Source organism: Oratosquilla oratoria, chromosome 24 (assembly GCF_046742065.1).
Source record: "Oratosquilla oratoria isolate Oo_2021 chromosome 24, ASM4674206v1, whole genome shotgun sequence".
NCBI lineage: Eukaryota > Metazoa > Arthropoda > Malacostraca > Stomatopoda > Squillidae > Oratosquilla > Oratosquilla oratoria.
Window position 1 is genome coordinate 17,512,337 of NC_134800.1, and position 19,773 is coordinate 17,532,109.

At 40.1% G+C, this 19,773-nt stretch overlaps 5 protein-coding genes across 5 annotated transcripts in view; all 5 read right to left on the bottom strand.

Annotated features, from left to right (window-relative positions):
• Window positions 1–810: 810 nt before the first annotated feature.
• On the bottom strand, window positions 811–1,893 carry LOC143038225 (uncharacterized). Its single transcript, XM_076207235.1, has one exon. It carries the CDS (start codon window positions 1,766–1,768, stop codon window positions 1,010–1,012), a length of 759 nt encoding a protein of 252 aa, XP_076063350.1. The 5' UTR covers window positions 1,769–1,893; the 3' UTR covers window positions 811–1,009.
• Window positions 1,894–4,143: 2,250 nt separating this feature from the next.
• LOC143038493 (uncharacterized) lies at window positions 4,144–5,329 on the bottom strand. Its single transcript, XM_076207736.1, has one exon. It carries the CDS (start codon window positions 5,172–5,174, stop codon window positions 4,377–4,379), a length of 798 nt encoding a protein of 265 aa, XP_076063851.1. The 5' UTR covers window positions 5,175–5,329; the 3' UTR covers window positions 4,144–4,376.
• Window positions 5,330–7,928: 2,599 nt separating this feature from the next.
• Window positions 7,929–9,093, bottom strand: LOC143038492 (uncharacterized). The gene has a single exon (XM_076207735.1). It carries the CDS (start codon window positions 8,985–8,987, stop codon window positions 8,235–8,237), a length of 753 nt encoding a protein of 250 aa, XP_076063850.1. The 5' UTR covers window positions 8,988–9,093; the 3' UTR covers window positions 7,929–8,234.
• Window positions 9,094–14,833: 5,740 nt separating this feature from the next.
• Window positions 14,834–16,819, bottom strand: LOC143038494 (uncharacterized). The gene has a single exon (XM_076207738.1). The coding sequence runs from the start codon at window positions 15,936–15,938 to the stop codon at window positions 15,147–15,149; it is 792 nt and encodes a 263-aa protein (XP_076063853.1). The 5' UTR covers window positions 15,939–16,819; the 3' UTR covers window positions 14,834–15,146.
• Window positions 16,820–18,331: 1,512 nt separating this feature from the next.
• Window positions 18,332–19,773, bottom strand: part of LOC143038495 (uncharacterized) — a 2,097-nt gene continuing 655 nt past the window's right edge. The window contains exon 1 of the mRNA XM_076207739.1: window positions 18,332–19,773. This exon is cut by the window's right edge and continues 655 nt beyond it. Within this exon, the coding sequence (XP_076063854.1) occupies window positions 19,536–19,773 (238 nt within the window). The 3' untranslated portion in view covers window positions 18,332–19,535.

Genomic DNA, 19,773 nt, shown 5'->3' on the forward strand with positions numbered 1-19,773 from the left:
AGTTGACTATAGAAAAGTCTTTTTTTAAATGCAACAAAATGAGTGTTCCCCAGTGTTATTTATCTTGATCTTTTTTCAAATAGTGTGTACTAAATATTCTTTTACTTGTATACATAACATTACGTTTTCAGATCAATATCATTAGTTTGTCCAACTACCCTTAAATATCCAATTGATTCTAGCATCCATTTGCCATTGCACATAGCTTAGTATCATCAGTGAATGTGAAAACTTAAGCTTACCGTCAGTGTCATGCATATATTATATGAGGAAAAGTGGCCATAGAACAGAACCATGAGGAATTGCACCTGAAATATATTTCCGGCTAAAAACAAATGGATTCAGAATAATTCACTATTTATGATTGATCAAGCAGTTTCTAACCCACTTTACCAGATTACCTCATTTCCTATGTAAATCGAGTTTAAATAGTAGCCTTTCGAATATAGAAATCTATCCAGGTTGTCCAATACTGAGTATCATTGGGTATGCTTTATTTCTGTTTGTTTGTGTTTTTGTTTTTTTCATAAGGATATTCCTCTCTTTATAATTTTAGTCTTTGTGAACATAGAACGACCGACCAGTGATAAGCCATGTCCAGCTTGTGAGTGCACGAGCATATCTTCTTAAGTGGAATGGCTATGATACCAGTAGTGGAAAAACTGTGATCACTCGAATACAAGTAGATATTGGAACTAATGCAGCACCTCAGGTGTCGCGAAGACGAAGGACAGAAATTAGACAATATTTTTTTTTCTGGTGATGATTTAATTTATTGATTCTGGATATACTCTTATGTGAGTGATTAGTTAATCATAAAGGGTTTAGTATTTCTTGCCTCAAGTCTTGAGATACATCAGAATATATTGAATGTGTACAAAACTGCCATCTATAGCCATCTCCTTGGTGCAGATAACTGACAGATGAACATTGATGACAACAAGCTGAATTTCAAGCACCTTGATGAAATCTGGTGCAAACCCGAGTAGAACATAATCATTCACTGATTTTACTTTCTCTGGCAGATAGGTCGCATGTTATCAACATTTCCGCAGCTGTGAAAGAAAAAGTGGCCTCTATCAAATATACAAACGTATATCTCGTTATAACCATCATAGGGTTGCTGATTTTTATAGTCGTTCATGTATCCCCAGAAAGGCGTGCCCATCTTCATAGCGCTGCCATCCACCCACTGGAAGGTCGCTGTGTCGCTTTTGCGGTAGCCTCCCACCCAGTAGCCACCCCTGTCTCGACCAGTTTCTTGTAGGTGACGGATCAAATGCCACATGAAATCTGCTGACTGAATTATTACCAGATCAGAGTCCATGGTTCTGCAATGTTGACGCACGTCTTCCCACGTTCCAGATTTACTCGAATCCGCGTACACGCATCGACCGAACACTTCCGTGAAGGGGAGCGAACAGGGGGTATCGGGCTCTTTGGGTTTAAAGTTAGAGGCTTCCATGGCAGCGAGTCGTTGGCTTATGTCTTGCAGTTGGGCTTTTTGAGATGCGGCTTCCTCCAGGAGACTGACGGACGCTTTGAGCTGAGCATTGTCGCTGACGAGACGATTCAATGTGGCTTCGAGAGACCGGATGGTGACCTGGTTGGTTGTTACTTTGTCGTTCACATCCCCGTAGCGAGAGGCAAGGTCCTCAAGCAGACCGGATAATCTGGCAACGTCGGCGTCCGTGACAGGCGGATTTCCAGTGGACATTGATGGGTGCGTGAAGGCGAGAAGAACTAAGAGTATTTTGCCAAGGTCCATTCCGGCAGCAACAGTAGGTGTCGAGGATCTACGAGGATAACTGAGATGTATCAGGCAAGAGGAAAAGAGTGTCTGTTACCATGCCCGAACTGTTGGTTGTCCGTCTGGTCCCGCTAGCGTCTTTTATACTCAGAGGAGAGAGGGAGGGAGGACGAGGGGGTGGTCTATAAATGCCACAATGAAGAGACCAATGTCCGGATCAGAGATAAGGAACATGACGATGGAGACCACTGTGGGTGGTTTGATTACGGATTTTCTTCTGTTCTGTCTGAGAAAGAGTTATGTGGAGTGAGTGAAGCGGTTGGAGGTTGCTGGTTTAAGGTCAATGGCTCTTCTACGAGCAGTAAAATATATAATTCATGTACAAAGCAAGCGTTTAATGCCTGCCTTGAGGACAAATAACAAACAGCTTATCAGTTCGATAAGGACGTTTATATAACATCAGGAAGAAAGTCAATCTATTTATTATAACTTTTTGTTAGGATTGTCTTTGAAAGAGTGCATCTTCATAGTTTTCATCTTGTATAGAAAACACAATATAACGTTTGAGAAATGTTCAAATGATTCGTTACTGATATTGGGTACGCCTATATTAACTCATTATTGTACCTATTGTGATCTGACATGATTGTTGGTGTTGTCTGGGGAGCATATAAGAATATCGTTCCTGGAGGCTAGACGTCATGATAATGCACAATTATGACTGTTGAAGATGATAGTCATGTGATGCGAGGTATTTCCTTGGATTTTTTTTTTTCTGTTTGACGTAGGCTTCCTTTTATTCTATTCAAAACCAGTATTATCCCCAATACAGTTGGTGTTTATGATTGTATCTCAGTTTAAGTGCTTCACATTGATTTGTGAATGTGGTAGAAATATTTATCTACGAATTACTTCACATATAAAGTTTTCATTAGCTCATTGTCATAATGCGGCTATTTTCTAGCTTTTGAATAAAGACATGTACCATGTGTGCATGTATGTGTACGTGTGTGTGTGTGTGTGTGTGTGTGTGTGTGTGTGTGTGTGTGTGTGTGTGTGTGTGTGTGTGTGTGTGTGTGTGTGTGTGCGTGTGTGTGTGTGCGTGTGTGTGCGTGTGTGTGTGTGTGTGTGTGTGTGTGTGTGTGTGTGTGTGTGTGTGTGTGTGTGTGTGTGTGTGTGTGTGTGTGTGCGTGTGTGTGTGTGTGTGTGTGTGTGTGTGTGTGTGTGTGTGTGTGTGTGTGTGTGTGTGTGTGTGTGTGTGTGTGTGTGTGTGTGTGTGTGTGTGTGTGTGTTCACAACGAACACTCGGTTGATCTAACTTATCGCGTGTGAGAGTCCAACGTTCCAAACCTCTCCAGAGAGGTTGTTTTTCTAAATGTCATTGGGTTCGATCGAGGAAATGAATCCCATTCCCTTACGAATCCTGGATAAATCCCACGTTTTATAGCCTGCCGAACGTAGCTTTAACTCTCCATCCCTGAATGCGAAAGTGTGTAGTCTAGGTCAGCATGCTGTCCAATGTGCCTCGCAAGGACATTGTCAAGACCTTTTACTTAGATGTTCCTGTTGTTTATTTGAAGAAATATTTTCGTACTTGTACTGTTGGTTTTGCTTTCTGCATTTCTGCTCGTAAGTTTTGATACATCTCCTCCGCTGCTATGTGTACGTCCAGGCAAGTATGTTTTGCATCACGTGTAAAGTTCTCTTCATTCTTTTATGTTTACTTATGTAGTTACAGGTTTCCGCGACGATCGTCTAGCGGTCTTTGGGCTCACTACACTATCAGTGAGAAAACGTCTTCATCACCCCGATGTGAACGTAAAACAAACTGACAGTTTCTAAAGGATATCGTTCTTCTCTACATGTCTGTTAACACATTGGCAGAGGACATGATCGAATATCTTATCAAAAAGCTCGAGTAATGATATGGGACAACAGGATAAGAGGCCACAGGTGGCTTTCCTGGGTTACAGGAGGTTTTGTGTAATTGAAAGGAGGAGCATCAAATTTGTCATCTTGGCTAGTATTATCATCAATTATTCAGTAGCACATTTTGAATATTCTAAAGACCGTAACAAGTCTTTAAACAGGAAACATTAAAGACACGTCCAAACTTACCACTCAATACGCTTTTATTTCACTCATACTTTTCATCAAAACAAAAATTGAGTACTTCTGATCTTCAGAATGTCGAAACTAACGCAGACACAAGTGATTGTTCGGCATGTCCACCTGCAACCCCATAGGGCACAAAGAAAATTTGGTGGCTATGACGTCAGTTAGATAAGGAAAGTGTTAAGTTGAATAAAAGGAAGCACTGAGAGTAATATCAATACACTCTGGGAGCAAAAGACAGAATTAAAGCAAAGATGTATTTCCTGTGTTCATTACCTTTATTTGGTGTGGATAAATTCCTGAATGAAAAGCCACATAATCACGACGAACGGTTGTTTTTTATTTACTTCCTCAAGTCATGTGATATCTCAATATGTAAAGAGTGATCGCAAAACTGCTATCCAAGATAACGACTCTACTCGGTACAGACAGAGTCTCTAGGCTGTTGTCTCAGATTGTTAGCGTGATAGAATCAGTTACAAAGATCAAATTATTTGTTTATTGACTGATCTCACTTCCTCTGACATATAGGAGGCATATTATGGTTACAGCTATAGAGGAAGTATAGGCCCCTATCATACATGCATATGTGTAGCTGGGATACATTATCATAGGGCTGCTGATGTTTGAAGTCGTTTAAGTATCCCCAGAAAGGTGTGCCCATCTTCATAGGGCTGCCATCGACCCAGTGGAAGGCCGAGGTGCCGCTTTTGCGATGGCCTCCCAGCCAGTAGCTGCTCCTGTCTTGACCCGTTTCCTGGAGATGACGGATGAGATGCCAGAGAAAGTCTGCCGAGTCGATGACTGCAAGATCGGCATCCATGGTTCTGCAGTGTTGCCGCACTTCCTCCCACCCTCCAGACTTGGTCGAATCTGCGAACACGCATCGACCAAACACCTCCGTGAAGGGATGAGAGCAGGTGGTGTCCTTAGCCGTCATCACTTCGCCAGAAACACACTTGGACGCAGCATCGGGCTGTCTGGGTTCAGCGCTCGAAGCTTCAACCGCGGCGAGTCGTTTGCTTATATCGTCCAGTTGGGCTTTTTGTGAAACGGTTTCCTCAAGGAGATTGACGGACGCTTTCAGCTGAGCATTTTCACTGACGAGACGATTGACTGTGGCTTCTACAGACCGGATGGTCACCTGGCTGGTTGATACTCTGTCGTGCAGATCCTCTTGTCTCGAGCCAAGGTCCTCAAGCAAACCAGAAAATCTGGTACCGTCTGTCTCCGTGGCAAGCGGATTTGCAGTATACGATGATAGGTTCATCAGGGTGAGAAGAACGAAGAGAATTTTGGCAAGAGTCATGCCGGCAGCTGGAGTGAGAGGTGACAAAGGTTTGTTGGGATCACCCAGATGTATTAGAGGGAGAAGCAGGAGGTGAAACGAGTCTCTGTACGGAGGCTAGATTTTGTCTGTTGATTCTACTGCCGTAGCCGACTTGTTGATTGTCCATCCGGCGTCGTTAGCTTCCTTTATATAGTGAGGAGGTGGAGAGGGAGCGAGGACGAGGGAGTGATGTAGTGGTCTATACTTATTATGATAAAGATGTTGTTGAAGGCTTATCTACGCGAAAGATAAGGTTTTAGTTGAAGTGGTGAGGAGCAAGGAATCAGAGTTCCGAGTTTGTTCTGTTGTGCGTGAGGAGGCACAGTTAAAGCAGATTTTTGTGTAATGTTAGGGTGATTTTAATTTGGGGCGAATGCCCAAGTAATGACCATAGCAAAATCTTACTGAACACCAATCCCAACACTTACATAATTTTGGTTGATCTCGCCATGTCTTTCTTATCAATAAGATTATCAGATCAGACGTGTTATAATCGAAATTACAGATAAGAAGTTGTCTTCACGGATTATGTCTTCCCTCCACTGATTCACAAAAAAAAAAAAAAAAAAAAAAAAAAAAAAAAAATGAAGGCGAAGATTGACCAAACAACTCACTGTCTGGAAGCAAGCAGGTGATGTCACTATCCGTTACCGCCTACCCAGATAAGCATTTGGACGCTGAATGTAATATCTTGAGACGAGTTCAAGGCTTTCACAGCAGTGAGTCGTTGTTCATGTTGTTGCTATGTCGTGCAGATCCCCCCTGCAGAAAGGCAAATTCCTCAAATCAGGATGGATTATCTTGCAACTTTGGAATCATTGACGAGTGGATTCCCTGTGCACGTTGATGAGTATATCAGGTTGGGAAGAACAAAGACGTATTGCTACGAAAAGCAAGGGAACCGTTGGTCTCCATACGGACGCAGAATTCTATCTTCCTTCTTTAGTATCGTAGCTGAGTTCTTGGTCATCCTTCCGGTATTGCTCGTGTAATCTATATTTAGAGAATGGAAGAGCGAGAACTTAGGGATAATATCTTTGTTTATAATTGTAATTAGCGGAATCTCATTACCACCAAAGATAACGAATCTGGCGAGGACCTATCGATCTATAACGTAGTCGGATAAAAAATGGAATGCTTTGATTTTCATCCAAGTGAATTTTAAAACGTTGAACAGCATTATATTCAGTTCCCACAACTAGAAGCTTACTGAGGAAGCAGGTGGCAAATTTGTTTCTCTCTACTTCGAATTTGAATCTACGTCCTGACACCTTTAGATCATTAATTGCAATCCTGTTATTATATATAGAGGATGTAATTTATCTCTTGGTGTTGGTCATTCTCTTCAAAAACTTAAAGACTTGTATCACTTCCGTCTCCTCTTTATTTTCTGAGCGACAAAGTTAAATATTTTAAGCGGTTTTCTTATGCCTTGTTTCTTATATTAAATTTGAGTTTTGTGATATCCCGCTGCACTCTTTCCAATGTATCAATATCTTTAGTGAGATTTCAGGATAATACACAAATAGTGCATTTCAAGTATGGACGGATCAAAGACCTCTATAATTGGTTGATATTAGCGAGACATTTGAAGCCAGAAATGAACCTTACCAACCCCAGTTTCCTGTGTGCTTTCTCCGAGGAAGAAATACAATGCTTATATCTTTTAAGGTCATTAATGATAATTACACTAAAGTTCTTTTTATTATCTATATTGTTTATTATTTCTAATAATGTGTATATATACTAAATATTCCTTTACATGTATACATAACATCACGCTTCAAATCAATTTCATTACTTTCTCCAAATATCCTTAAATGTCTAATTGATTCTAGCGATCATTTGCTATTGCACATAGCTTAGTATCATCACCGTCAGTGTAATGGATGTAAAAAGCAAAAGTGGCCGTAGAACTGAACCATGATGAACTGCATATATTTCTGGGTAAAAACAAATCAATTCAGAATAGCGCACTGTTTATGAATGTTCAAGCAGTTTCTATTCCAGTTTACCAGATTATCTCATTTCCCATGTAAATCGAGTTTTTCGTGTGGGACAGTAACAATTCGAACAAAGATAGAAATCTACTCCAAGTTGTCCACTACTGGGTATTATTGGGTATGCTTTATTTCAGTTTCTTTGTGTGTGTGTGTGTGTGTGTGTGTGTGTGTGTGTGTGTGTGTGTGTGTGTGTGTGTGTGTGTGTGTGTGTGTGTGTGTGTGTGTGTGTGTGTGTGTGTGTGTGTGTGTGTGTGTGTGTGTGTGTGTGTGTGTGTGTGTGTGCGTGTGTGTGTGTGTGTGTGTGTGTGTGTGTGCGTGTGTGTGTGTGTGTGTGTGTGTGTGTGTGTGTTTGTGTGTGTGTGTGTGTGTGTGTGTGTGTGTGTGTGTGTGTGTGTGTGTGTGTGTGTGTGTGTGTGTGTGTGTGTGTGTGTGCGTGCGTGCGTGCGTGTGTGTGTGTGTGTGTGTGTGTGTGTGTGTGTGTGTGTGTGTGTGTGTGTGTGTGTGTTTCCACAAGAATATGCTTCTATTTATAATTTTGGCCATAGTGAACATACTACGACTGACCAGTGATTATCCATGTCCGTCTTCTAAGTGTACGACCACATTTTCTTATGTTGGATGGCTATGATACCAACTGTGAAAAAGTGTGATCACTCGTATACAAGTAGATATTGAAAGTTATGCATCACCTCAGGTATCGCGGAGACGAAGGACAGAAATTAGACAATCATTTTTTCTTGTGATGATTTCATTTATTGGTTTTGGATATACTCTTACGTGAGTGACTAGTTTATCATAAAGGATTCAGCATTTATTGCCTCAAGTCTTGAGACACATCAGAACATATTGAATGTCTACAAAACTGCCATCTAAGGCCATCTCCTTGGTGCAGATGACTGCGCTAGAGGTGTTGTTTTAAGCTCCTCTGGACAACTCTCTCTGGCTTCGACAAAAGACTTGCAGCGGGATGACTAGTCAGATGAACGCTGATGACCAACTGGTGCAAACCGGAGTACAATATTGTCATTCACTGATTTCACTTTCTCTGGCAGATAGGTGGTTGTTTATGAGAGCAGCTGTGGAAGAAATAGAGGCCATTATCAAACATGCATACGTATAGCTCGTTAAGACCATCATAGGGTTGCTGATGTTTGTAGTCGTTCAAGTATCCCCAGAAAGGCGTGCCCATCTTCATGGAGCTGCCATCCACCCAGTGGAAGGTCTCTGTTAGGCTTTTGCGATGGCCTCCCACCCAGTAGCTGCTCCTGTCTTGACCTGTTTCGCGTAGGTGACGGATCAAATGCCACATGAAATCTGCTGACTTGATGATGACCAAATCGGAGTCCATGGTTCTGCAATGCTGGCGCATTTCCTCCCACGTTCCAGACTTACTTGAATCCGCGTACACGCATCGACCGAACACCTCCGTGAAGGGGAGCGAGCAGAGGGTGTCGGGCTCTCTGGGTTTAAAGTTGGAGGCTTCCATGGCAGCGAGTCGTTGGCTTATGTCTTGCAGTTGGGCTTTTTGTGATGCGGCTTCTTCGAGGAAATTGACGGACGCTTTGAGCTGAGCATTGTCGCTGACGAGACGATTCAATGTGGCTTCGCCAAATCGGATGGAGGCCTGGTTGGCTGTTACTTTGTCGTTCACATCCCCGTAGCGAGAGGCAAGGTCCTCAAGCAGACCGGATAATCTGGCAACGTCGGCATCCGTGACAGGCGGATTTGCAGTGGACATTAATGGGTGCGTGAGGGCGAGAAGAACGGAGAGAATTTTGACAAGGTCCATACCGGCAGCAACAGTAGGTGTCGAGGATCTACGAGGATAACCAAGATGTATCGGGCAAGAGGAAAAGAGTGTCTGTTACCGTACCCGAGCAGTTGATTGTCCGTCTGGTGCCGCTAGCGTCTTTTATACTCAAAGGAGAGAGGGAGGGAGGACGAGGGGGTGGTCTACAAATGACATCATGAAGAGACCAATGGAGTCTTATCCGGATCAGAGATAAGGAACATGACGAGGGAGACCACTGGGAGTGATACTATTACTGATTTTCTTCTGTTATATCTGAGAAAGAGTTATGTGAAGTAAGTGCTGGTTTGGGGGTGAATGGCTCTCCCTTAAGAATGAAATCTAAAAGTCAACACAGATCACAACACTGGTATGATTTTGATCTCGTCATTTTTTCTTCATCAATGACGTCATTAGATGTTATATGGTTCTAGATAAGAATTTCCGTCATAGATAATGTCTTCCCACGGACGAGGGAAGAAAAAAATCAAGTTCGAGATACCAAGCCGATGCTTACGTAATCAAACACGACGTAAGTAGTACACGCATAAAGCAAGCGTTGTAGTCCTTGCGTTCAAAACAGATAAGAAACCTTTTTTCAGTGAGACAAGGTTGTCTATCTATTACCTGTCTCATTCTCGGAGTGCGAGTATTTTCCAATTCTTTAAAATAAAAACGTGTGCGTGTGTGTATGTATGTGTGTGTGTGTGTGTGTGTGTGTGTGTGTGTGTGTGTGTGTGTGTGTGTGTGTGTGTGTGTGTGTGTGTGTGTGTGTGTGTGTGTTTGTGTGTGTGTGTGTGTGTGTGTGTGTGTGTGTGTGTGTGTGTGTGTGTGTGTGTGTGTGTGTGTGTGTGTGTGTGTGTGTGTGTGTGTGTGTGTGTTCACTTAGTTGAATTTACCTAGTTCTATTATACGGGAAAGGGAGCTGTACTCGTAGTGACCCATCTTTGTATCTCGCAACATCTAGTTTGTTTTTAGATTATTGTATGGTGTTTGCACACACTATTGTTTCGTACAAATTGTTCCAGACATCCATCACTCTGTGTAGAAAACTATTTTTTTGTCTTCCGATCTCTTCTATGACTACCCTTTTTGAGTTTCTTTTCACGTTCTCTTGTTTTCTTTTATTCCACTTTAATAAGTCTTTTCTGTCAAGGACATCTATTCCCTTTATGATTCTGTAAATGGCCAATAGATGGCCTCTTTCTATTCTTTGTTCCAGTATTGGTAGTTCTAGTTTAGACAATCTTTGATTGTATATCAATTTTGAAAGTATTTAATTTGCCATTACCTTATCCAGGTAATCAAAAGCCACATTTATTGATCTTAGTAAATTGTAAGTTTCTCCGACTATTTTGTTTATCTGCTTGACTGGGGACATGTCTTTCGAGATAATTACTCCTAGGTCCTTTTCGGGACCAACTTTTTTTACTTCCTTTCCACCGATGTTATATTCTCCTTTTTTTTTTTTTTTTTTTTTTTTTTTTTTTTTTTTTTTTTTTACTTTTTCCAAATTCCATTATACTATATTTCTTAATGTTGAAGTGTACTTTACACTTTTGACTCTATTCCCAAGGCTTGTCTAGGTCTCTCATTAGCAATTCACAATCTTTTCCCGTATCTACTTTCTTTAGTAGTTTTGCGTCGTCTGCAAAGAGGTTCTTGTAACATTCTACACCTTCATCCATGTCATTTACATACTCGTATATGGCATTTATTGATCTTAGTAAATTGTAGGTTTCTCCGACTATTTTGTTTATTTGCTTGTCTGGGGACATGTCTCTCGTGATAATTGCTCCTATGTCCTTTTCGGAACTAATTTTTTTCAGTTTGCACCGATCTTATATTCTCCCGATTCTTTTTTTTTTTTTTTTTTTCAAAATCCATCATACTACATTTCTTAATGTTGAAGCTTAGTTCCCTCTTTTGACTCCATTCACAAACCTTGTCTGGGTGTCTCTGTAGCGATTCACAGTCTTTTTCCGTACTTACTTTCTTTAGTAGTTTTGCGTCGTCTGCAAAAAGTTCTTGTAACATTATACACCTTCATCCATGTCATTTGCATACTCGTATATAGCAAACATCATCGGAGCCAATACTGATCCCTGTGGGACTCCACTTATCATTTCTTCCCAGGTAGAGTTTTTTATCTCTGAGCACCACTCTCCCGAGTAAGAAATGTTCCATCCCTTTCAATAATTTTCCGTGTACACCTGTTGTTTCGAGTTTTCTTAACATTATTGTGTGGCACTTAATCAAAGGCCATTTGTAAGTCCAGGAGATCGCAGTCTACCCATCCGTCCCTTTCTTGCATTATATCTATTAACCTTGAATAGAAATGAATCAAAGTTATGGTACATGACCTTCTCTGTCTAAAACCAAATTGTTTCGAATTTAGTATACTGTTCTACTCCAAATGTTTAATCCATCTACTTTTGATGACTTTTTCTCAAAATTTAGCTATTGTACTTTTAAGAGAGACCGGTCTATGGTTTGTTGGGTCTTCCTTGTCTCCCCTTTTAATATTGCCACTATATCGGCATTTTTCCAGTATTGTGTACATTTCCTTCTTTGAATGAGCAATCAATTATCTTATATGTTTTGTCCGTTAGTTCATTTATACATTCTTTAGTATCCAGTTTGCAATTTCGTCCGGACCATCTGATTTTCTGATATAAAGGTTCATTATTTGGTCCTTTATTTCTTTCTGTCACAATTATTTCTTTCATTGAAAGGAATCTTTCTCCCCTTCCTTCATCCCAAATGTGTATATTTTCTTTTGTGAATACATATTTGAAATGTTTGTTGATAATTTCGGCCATTTCTTTATTTTCTTTATATTTTGTATTTCCTTGGCGTAGTTTCACAATTTCCTCTTTATTTTCTAGTTTACCATTTACATATATATATAGAATAATCTACGTTGATCTTTACATTTGTCTATTATGTCTTTTTCGGAGTTTCTTTTTACTTCCTTGTGTATTTTTCTATATTCGTTTCTTATTTTGATATATATATATATATATATATATATATATATATATATATATATATATATATATATCAGCCACTATTCCGTTTTTTTTTTTTTTCATCTTTTCCAAGCTTTACCTCTTTTATCTTTTGCCTCACTACATTTTTGTTGTGCCAGCATCTAATGTACACCTTTTCTTGTTTTTGTTTTGATACGTATTTATCTATTCCCTCATTATAATATTCTTTTAATATCGTCCATTTCTCTTTTCTTTTGTTTCTTCATTAAAGAAGTTTTCCCAACTAGCTTTTTGAAATAATTTTCCGAGTTTCCTAGAATCCGTTTTGTTATACATCAGGCTTCCTTTTCTGTGTGTCTCATTTCTTCCCATATATATTTTCTCTTTTAGTTCGAGCTCAAGTTATATATGGTTACTCCTCCCAATTGGTGTTCTGTATGTAATTCTATCCACAATATCAGTCTCTTACATAAATATTAGATCTAGTCTCGATGTTTCTTCATTATTTCTACATCGGGCATTCTCTTTTACCCATTGAGTCATTATATATTCAATGGTCATGTCTAAAAGTTTGTTTCCCCTGAGGTCCTCTCCACCCTTCACTATCATCTCCCAACATATTTCTTTAGAGTTAAAGTCCCTCATAATTACTCAATTTCCTCCTTTTATAATTTCATTTAATATATGCCTTGTGTTTTCCAGCATTCTGGAATAGTCAAACTCTTTCCAAGAATGTGATTCGGGGGTACATACATCACTACAAATTTTCTACTTTTCATGTCACGATTTTCAACTTATACCATAATAAATAACACAGTATTATTTCCTTCTCTAATCTTTGTTAGGTTTAAGCCTTTCTTATTAAAAAAAAAAAAAAAAAAAAAAAAACATGACTCCACCATCATGTTTCTCCTCTCTTTTCTTTATCCAGTGATTATACAAACCTTGTCCAACACTATATGTTGATAGTGGACCTTTTAATTTCGTCTACACAATTCCCATTATATCTGTTTTTTCTTCCGCCTGATAATGATTTAATTCATTTAATCCTGAAATCAGACCATCTATGTTGGCATACGTCACTTTTAATTTTTTATCGCCTCCTTTTCTGCTTCCTCCGTGTCCTTTTATATATACATATACATATATATATATATACATATATATATATATATACATACGTATATATGTGTGTGTGTGTGTGTGTGTGTGTGTGTGTGTGTGTGTGTGTGTGTGTGTGTGTGTGTGTGTGTGTGTGTGTGTGTGTGTGTGTGTGTGTGTGTGTATGTATGTATGTATGTATCTATGTATGTATGTATGTATGTATACCATTTTCTCAGGCTCAAGTCCAGCACTCTCTCTCTCAAAAAAAAAATCTTTTCGGTCTGTTCTCTCGTTTTTTTTGTTTTTGTTTTTTGTCTCTTTAGTGTCGTTTCTCTCTTTTTCCTCGACGTTCATTTCATTTTTCAAACTAATATCTTTGTAGTTTTCACTTTTTCCAACTTTACTGGTTTTGTTAATACTTTTTCCACCATCGTTCAACTCCTTTGTTTAATTTTTAGAGGTCTATTTCTTTCTTTAGAGTATAGTCCCAATCTATGCACTTCTATTTCTTTTTCCATCTCTTGCCCCTCCTCCTGTATCTCTTACACAATTTCTTTTGCTATATCTCTCTCCTCTTTTTCTCTTAAGTACCTAGCTACATTATGTTTTTCTTTAATACCATATACTACCATACACCATTTTATCTACTGTGTCCCTGACCCTGTGTGTGTGTGTGTGTGTGTGTGTGTGTGTGTGTGTGTGTGTGTGTGTGTGTGTGTGTGTGTGTGTGTGTGTGTGTGTGTGTGTGTGTGTGTGTGTGTGTGTGTGTGTGTGTGTGTGTGTGTGTGTGTGTGTGTGTGTGTGTGTGTGTGTGTGTGTGTGTGTGTATTCGCAACCAGGACTCAGTTCATCTAACTTCTCGAGTGTGAGAGGCCAACGTTCCAAACCTCTTCAGAGAAGTTGTTTTTGTAGATGTCACTAGATTCTATCCAGGTGATAAGCCCCATTTTTTACCAGGCGGGTCCTGGATAAAGCCCATACTATATAGGCTGCGATGTTCTTTCCGAAACGCTTTAGCCTGCCGAACGTAGCCTTAGCTCTCCGTCCCTGAACGCGAAAGTGTGTAGTCTAGACCAGGGAACTGTCCAATGTGCTTCGCAGCACATTGTCAATACCCTTTACTTAGATGTTCCTGTTGTTTATTTGAAGAAATGCTTTCGTGTTTGTACTGTTGGTTTTGCTTTCTGCATTTACACTCGTAAGTTTTGATACATGTCTTTCGCTTTTATTCCTACGTCCATTCAAGTATGTTTTGCATCACGTGCAAAGTTCTCTTCATTGTTTTGTGTTTACGTATGTAGTAACTGTTTTCCTAGTATGGAAGGTTAGGGTCTTTCTATGTGGGCCTGTCGGTTCTGGAAGGACATTTGAGTATAGACTGTACAGAGTTGGGACAGGAGTACAACCCTGGAGTACTCCATTTTTAGGTACGAAAGGTCGGGACAGGTGGTTCTGCCACTTTATTCTTTTTGTCCTCTCGTCCAAGTTGTTGTAGAACAAAAGTGTCAACGATATGGTCAAGTCAAAGTAGTTGTATCATTTCTAATTAAACCCTCGTACCAGACAATGATAAATGTTTTTTCCACACCTTTATAGACCATGATGGACTTTCCAGGCCGATCGTCTAGTGGTCTTTGGACTTGTTAATTGAGGTGGCTATGGCGTCAGTATGATAATGGAAGTGTTGAATTGAAAAAAAGGGAAGCACTGGGAGTAATATTAATACGCTTTGGAGACGAAAGACAGGAATAAAGCAGAGATATATTTCATGTGTTCATTGCCTTTATTTGGTGTGGATAAACTCCTGAATGAGAAGCCACAGTGTCACCAGGAACGTTTGATTATTACTTACTTCCTCACGTCATGTGATATGTCAATATGCAAAGACTGAATGCAAAATTGCTATCAAAGCTAACCCTCTATTCGGTACAGACAGAGTCGCTGGAGTGTTGTCTATCATTATTAGAGTGATAGAATAAGTACATTGGGTTACCTAGTGAAAGCATTTCAACTTTGACGCAATCAGGTACAAAGAGCAAAGGAATGTGGTTACTGACTGACCTCACTTCCTCTGACAGATAGGTGGTTTAGTACCGCTACAGCTATGGAGGAAGTATAGGCCTCTATGACTCATGCATATGTGTAGCACGGATACACCGTCATAGGGCTGCTGGCCTTTGAAGTCGTTCCAATATCCCCAGAAAGGCGTGCCCATCTTCATAGGGCTGCCATCGACCCACCGGTAGGCCGAGGTGCCGCTTTTGCGATGGCCTCCCACCCAGTAGCTGCTCCTGTCTTGACCCGTTTCCTGGAGATGACGGATGAGATGCCAGAGAAAGTCTGCCGAGTCGATGACTGCAAGATCGGCATCCATGGTTCTGCAGTGTTGCCGCACTTCCTCCCACCCTCCAGACTTGGTCGAATCTGCGAACACGCATCGACCAAACACCTCCGTGAAGGGATTCGAGCAGACGGTGTCCTTAGCATTTATCACTTCGCCAGAAACACACTTGCACGCGGCATCAGGCTGCCTGGTATCAGAGTTCGAAGCTTCAACAGCAGCGAGTCGTTTACTTATATCGTCCATTTGGGCTTTTTGCGAAACGGTTTCCTCAAGGAGATTGACGGACGCTTTCAGCTGAGCATTTTCACTGACGAGACGATTGACTGTGGCTTCTAGAGACCGGATGGTGACCTGGCTGGTTGATACTCTGTCTTGCAGATCCTCCTGCCTCAAGGCAAGGTCCTCAAGCAAACCAGAACATCTGGCACCGTCTGTCTCCGTAGCAAGTGGATTTGCAGTATACGATGATATCATGGTGAGAAGAACGAGGAGAATTTTGGCAAGAGTCATGTCGACACCTGGAGTCAGAGGTGACAAGGATTTGTTGTGACCACCGAGATGTATTGGAGGGAGATGTAGGAGGTGAAGCGAGTTTATGTGCGGAGGCTAGATTTCGTCTCCCGATTCTACTGGCGTAGCCGAGTTGCTGATTGTCCATACGGCGTTGTTGGCTTCCTTTATATTGAGAGGAGGTGGGGAGGGAGCGAGGACGAGGGAGTGATGTGGTGGTCTTTACTTGCTGGGATAAAGATGTTGTTGAAGGCTTATCTACGCGAAAGATAAAGGTTTAGTTGAAGTGATAACGAGCAAGGGATCCGAGTTCCAAGGGTGTTGTGTTGTGCGTGAGGATGAACGGTTAAAACAGATTTTTTGTGTAATACTTGGGTGATGTTAATTTGGGGCGAATGACCAAATAGCGATCATAGCACAACTTCTTACTGAACACCAATCCCAACACTTACATAGTCCTGGTCTGTCTTGCCATGTCTTTCTTATCAATAAGGTCATCAGATGTGTTATAATCAAAATTGCAGATAAGCTGGCGTCACACATTGTGTCTTTTCCTTTCACTGACTCATAAAAAATGGAGGCGAAAATTAGCCAAGCACCTCCGTGTCTGGAAGTAAGCAGGTGATGTCACTGTCCGTTACCGCTGATTGTAATTCCTTGAGTCTAATTCTTGGCTTTGGCCGCAGTGAATCGTTTGTTCATATTTTTACTCGGGAGGATGACGGATACATTCGGTTTAGTATTTTCGTTGACAATAGCATGGATGGTGACCAGGTTTGTTGTTACTATGTCGTGTAAATCCGCCCTGCAGAAAGGCAAATTCGGCAGTGAGGATGGATAAACATGCTGCTTCGGCATCATTGACGATTGGATTCCCGGTGTGCACGTTGATGAGCATATCAGGGTGAGAAGAACAAAGACAGTGTTGGAGAGAATAAGGCCGGCCACAGGAGTGAGAGCTGTCGAAGACCTTCGGGGATCGCTGGGAAAAGGAATGGAACCGTCGATCTCGATATGGACGCAGACTTGTATCTTCTTTCTCTAGTATCATAGTTGAGTTGTTGGTCATCCTTCCGGTATTGCTTGTGTAATTTATATTCAGAGAAGGGAAGAGCAAGAACTTAGGGATAATATCTTTGTTTATAATTGCAATTAGTGGGGTCTTATTATGATCAAAGATAATGAATATGGCGAGGACCTATCGATCTATAGCGTAGTCGGATGAAAAATAAAATGCTTTGATTAATTATCATCCAAGTGAATTTCAACTTTGAACTGCATTATATTCAATTGCCACAACTGGAAGCTTACTGTTGTGGTTTCCCGTTGCAATCTTTCTAATCCATCAGTATCTTTAGTAAGATCTGAGGATCCCACACAAACAACATATTTCAAATATGGACGGATCAATGATCTCTACAATTGGCTGATATTAACGAGACATTTTAAGTCAGAAATGGACGTTTCCAACCCAAGTGTCCTGTGTTTTCTCCGAAGAAGAAATGCAATGCCTATGTATTTCATAGTCATTAGTGATGATTACACCAAAGTTATTTTTATTGTCTCTTTTGTTGATATTTTTTCAAACAATATGTATGTATACTAAATATTCTTTTGCTTATATACATAACATTATATTCAATATCAATTTCGTTAGAATGTCCAAATATCTTTAAATATCCAATTGATTCTAGCGATCATTTGCTATTACACATAGCTTAGTATCATCAGTAAATGTGGAAATTTAACCCCACCGTCAGTGGCATTCACATATGGTATAAGCAAAACTGGCCATAGAACAGAATCATGAGGAATCGCACCTGACATAATTCAGAATAGCTCACTGTTTATGATTGTTCAAGCAGTTTCTAACCCAGCTTACTAAGTTACTTAACTTCCTATGTAAACCAAGTTTAGATAGTAGTCTTTCGTGTGAGAGAGTAACAATTCGAACGAAGATAGAAATCTATCCAAGTTGTTCACTCCTGGGTATCATTGGGTATGTTATTATTTCTATTTGTTTGTTTACTTGTGTGTGTGCGTATTTATTTCTTTGTTTGTTTCCACAAGGATATTCATCTCTTTATAAACCTGGTCATAGTGAATATACTACAACTGACCAGTGATTAGTCACGTCCATCTTCTGAGTGCACGAGCACATCTTCATAAGTGGGATGGCTATGATACCAATTGTGGAAAAAGTGTGATCACTCGAATAGAAGTGGATACTGGATTTATGCAGTACCTCAGGTGTCGCGGAGACGAGGGACAAAAATGAGTTTTTTTCGTCAATTGATTTTGGGGGACCAGATGATAAAGATAAATGATGAAGATATTCATTTTGACCTTGATGCAGGAATATTCGAGACCAGATATTCAAATGAAACAGAAGGTATGTTTTCGGATCTTTATTTAGATTTAGACTGAGAGTGATGCAAGAAAAAAAAAATTGCTTCTTAAGCTTCTCTCTCAATGTTGTAATACCTGTACTAAAACATGAACATTTCCCAACCAAACACAAAAAATAATCACCATTTCAAATGTAATATAGTTGATATCTGCAATATCACTTATACTAATGTCTGACTTAATATTCAAGTAGATACAGTAAGTTATGTGATATAACTGATATGCAAATTAATATTAGAAGACTTAGCAAGCGAACTGTTTAATGACAGTATGCTTCTTTCATGCGAAGAATGTTTAAAAGCATTTTAATCATTGAAAATAATTTTCTGTCTTATCAATAAAAACTTGAAGCTCTTATTACTCTATTCAAAGGGTAAAGGACCTTCTATAGATAGCCTGCGTGTGTGCCTATTTTCACTTCGAGTTCGGTATAGATAAGAAAGAAAGATGTGGAATTTCGGAGTTTAGATGCGATGGGTTTTATTCGTCTTCGCTGGCTCTAGAACTATTTGAGGCTTGATATGCTAGATTCTGGAATTTTGCTAATCTTCGGCGACGATCTGATTACTTACAAGAAGTGTGACTCTAATATGTCTGAAATAGAGAAATTATCGGAAGAAGTCCAGAGACGGGAAACTATGTTGGAACCTAGTTCAGAAGTCGTCGTCGATCAAAGTACCACGCATAGTTTTCACACGTACATATAATTATGATAAGGCACATCAGAAAGCAATAGAAACATATGGATGAAATAGGAAAAAATTGTAATATGAAATATAAGTTTGTACCAGTAGGATCAAGAATAGTCACAAAATAAGCAAATGTTAAGGACGTAATGTCACTTTTTTATGCAGAGGCTGGTGACGCCATGTCGTTTCATATGTTCGGACATACCCATGGTATGTGACATTACAAAATACAATTAATTACTTTCCTTTCATTTACATGTATACTATTATGATGTAATATATAATGTATCCATAAGATGACACCAACTAATTGTAATTATAGCATCTCTTCTTAATGGTGCTATATGAAATATCTACACTTCTGCTGCCTATAGACATCTTGATGCAAATAGCAGCACTATACGTGTTGTTTGGAACTTCTTGAAATAACTCTGACTTCGACAACAGACTTCAGGAGAGATGAAAGTCGATGAACACCGACTGTTTGTAGTCATTGACTTCACCTTCTCTGGCAGATGGGTGGTTGTTTATGATTAAGACTGCAGCTGTGGAAGAAATAGAGGCCTTTACCATACATGCAGACATGTAGCTCGTTTTGACCGTCATAGGGTTGCTGATTTTTGTAGTCGTTCCAGTGTCCCCAGAAAGGCGTGCCCATCTTCATAGGGGTGCCATCCACCCATTGAAAGGGCGCTGCGTTGCTTTTGCGATGGCCTCCCACCCAGTAGTCGGTTCTG

Bases quoted from the DNA above. Each gene is read 5' to 3' on its own strand.
- LOC143038225 (XM_076207235.1), bottom strand. From the start codon at position 1,768: ATGGACCTTGGCAAAATACTCTTAGTTCTTCTCGCCTTCACGCACCCA.
- LOC143038493 (XM_076207736.1), bottom strand. From the start codon at position 5,174: ATGACTCTTGCCAAAATTCTCTTCGTTCTTCTCACCCTGATGAACCTA.
- LOC143038492 (XM_076207735.1), bottom strand. From the start codon at position 8,987: ATGGACCTTGTCAAAATTCTCTCCGTTCTTCTCGCCCTCACGCACCCA.
- LOC143038494 (XM_076207738.1), bottom strand. From the start codon at position 15,938: ATGACTCTTGCCAAAATTCTCCTCGTTCTTCTCACCATGATATCATCG.